The 1,550-nt window shown below is 41.1% G+C and overlaps 1 protein-coding gene across 1 annotated transcript in view; it reads right to left on the bottom strand.

Moving 5' to 3' along the window:
* Positions 1-1,550, bottom strand: part of LOC101846241 (xanthine dehydrogenase) — a gene marked incomplete at its 3' end in the record, with an annotated part of 46,758 nt that overhangs the window by 7,579 nt on the left and 37,629 nt on the right. Inside the window, 2 exon segments of the mRNA XM_035971854.1 lie at positions 97-261; positions 1,371-1,484. Coding sequence (XP_035827747.1) covers positions 97-261; positions 1,371-1,484 — 279 coding nt within the window.

The raw sequence follows: 1,550 nt of genomic DNA, 5'->3' as shown, positions 1-1,550 counted from the left end.
AAGAAGAAGAAGAAGAAGAAGAAGAAGAAGAACAACAACAACAACAACAACAACAACAACAACAACAACAACAACAAACAAAGTGTGTGAGCATACCTTTGTATTGATCCCTTGACCCATGTCCACCCCGCCATGAGTGACCACCACACTACCGTCGCCGTGACAGATGGACACTGTCGTGTTGAGACACAGCATCTCGCAGCACACCATGGAGTACATGCTGGGCATCAGGTGAAGGCCACGCTTCTTCCACCGGTGTCTCTGTGTACAGTGAGCATTTATTTGGTCGCTTTTTTAAGGACAAGCGGGCTAACCCAGTTTCGGGGGTTTCTAGAATCTTGACCTACACCAAGAGTGGGCATTGCCCTACTTATAGGAGAAGTTTGGTTTCTTTAGTGTGTATATTTGTTTGGTTATAGAGAAAACTCTCCTCGTCCTTTAAAAAGACTGAATATGGATTCAAAAACTTAAACTTCGATTTTCTAAAAACAGCATTTATCGGGATAACCCCCTTGTGCTTAAAAGCAACCATTTATTTGTTTGTTTGTTCTTTTGTTTAGTTAAGTTTTAGTAAAAGTTTTACGGCATTTGTAACACAATAAGGTCACGTAAGTGCCAAAGATTAGAGGTGCTGCAAGAGAGTAACAAACACAAAAAAGGAGGAGGGGAGATAAAGATGATAGATGTTTTAAAGGAAAGAAGAAGCAAACCACACCAGAGCACCCACCAACTACCCACTTGTTATTTTGTTTGTTTGTTTGTTTGTTTTGTCTGAGTACTACCAAGAAACATCACTTTTCATCCACCTGCACAGTGAGGCTCAAAATGTGTTAGAAAGAAAGGGGAAAGCTAAATACATGTAGCCCTCAGTTGACTAGATTCTACTGAGGAGAGAACAAAGCCACCATTGCGAAAGAGTCACCATTGAAAAGAGCTACCAATAAAAGTAAAGCAAAGCCCCCCCCCCCCCTCCTCAGTTCAAACTTCAAACTTCTTCACCTTGCAAACAATATCCAGGGTTACAGTCAGGTTGCAATCATATCTTACTAGAACAGGAAATGATAGGCAATCATTGTCAGGATGAGCAAAGACATTGTGGGGGGGGGGTGGAGGCTATACTTTACTTTTACTCCTCTGCTCTGGACAAACTGAGCTAAATTTCTGCTCTGATTGAGGTGCATATCATGTGAATAAATTTCTTCACAAACTGTATTCAATTTCTGCACAAACCTGACAAACCCTGTCAAATTCCAGCACAAACCATATCAAATTCCAACACAAACCATATTAAATTCTACAACAGACCATATCAAATTCCAGCTCAAACCATTCCTGCACTTTGACAAACCATGTTAAGTTTCGGCACTGACCGCATTAAATTCCTGCACCGCCCGTTGCCTCTCAGCATAAGCCATCTCTTCCTCCATCTGGGATACAACATCACGGATGAGACAGCTCTCCAGTACAACTCCCTTCATAGTTTTCTGAAACATTAAAATGATGATGATGATGATGATGATGATGATGATGATGATGATGATGATGATGAT

This window comes from Aplysia californica, unplaced genomic scaffold (assembly GCF_000002075.1).
Source record: "Aplysia californica isolate F4 #8 unplaced genomic scaffold, AplCal3.0 scaffold00522, whole genome shotgun sequence".
Classification (NCBI taxonomy): domain Eukaryota; kingdom Metazoa; phylum Mollusca; class Gastropoda; order Aplysiida; family Aplysiidae; genus Aplysia; species Aplysia californica.
This window is presented reverse-complemented; position numbering and strand designations above follow the sequence as displayed.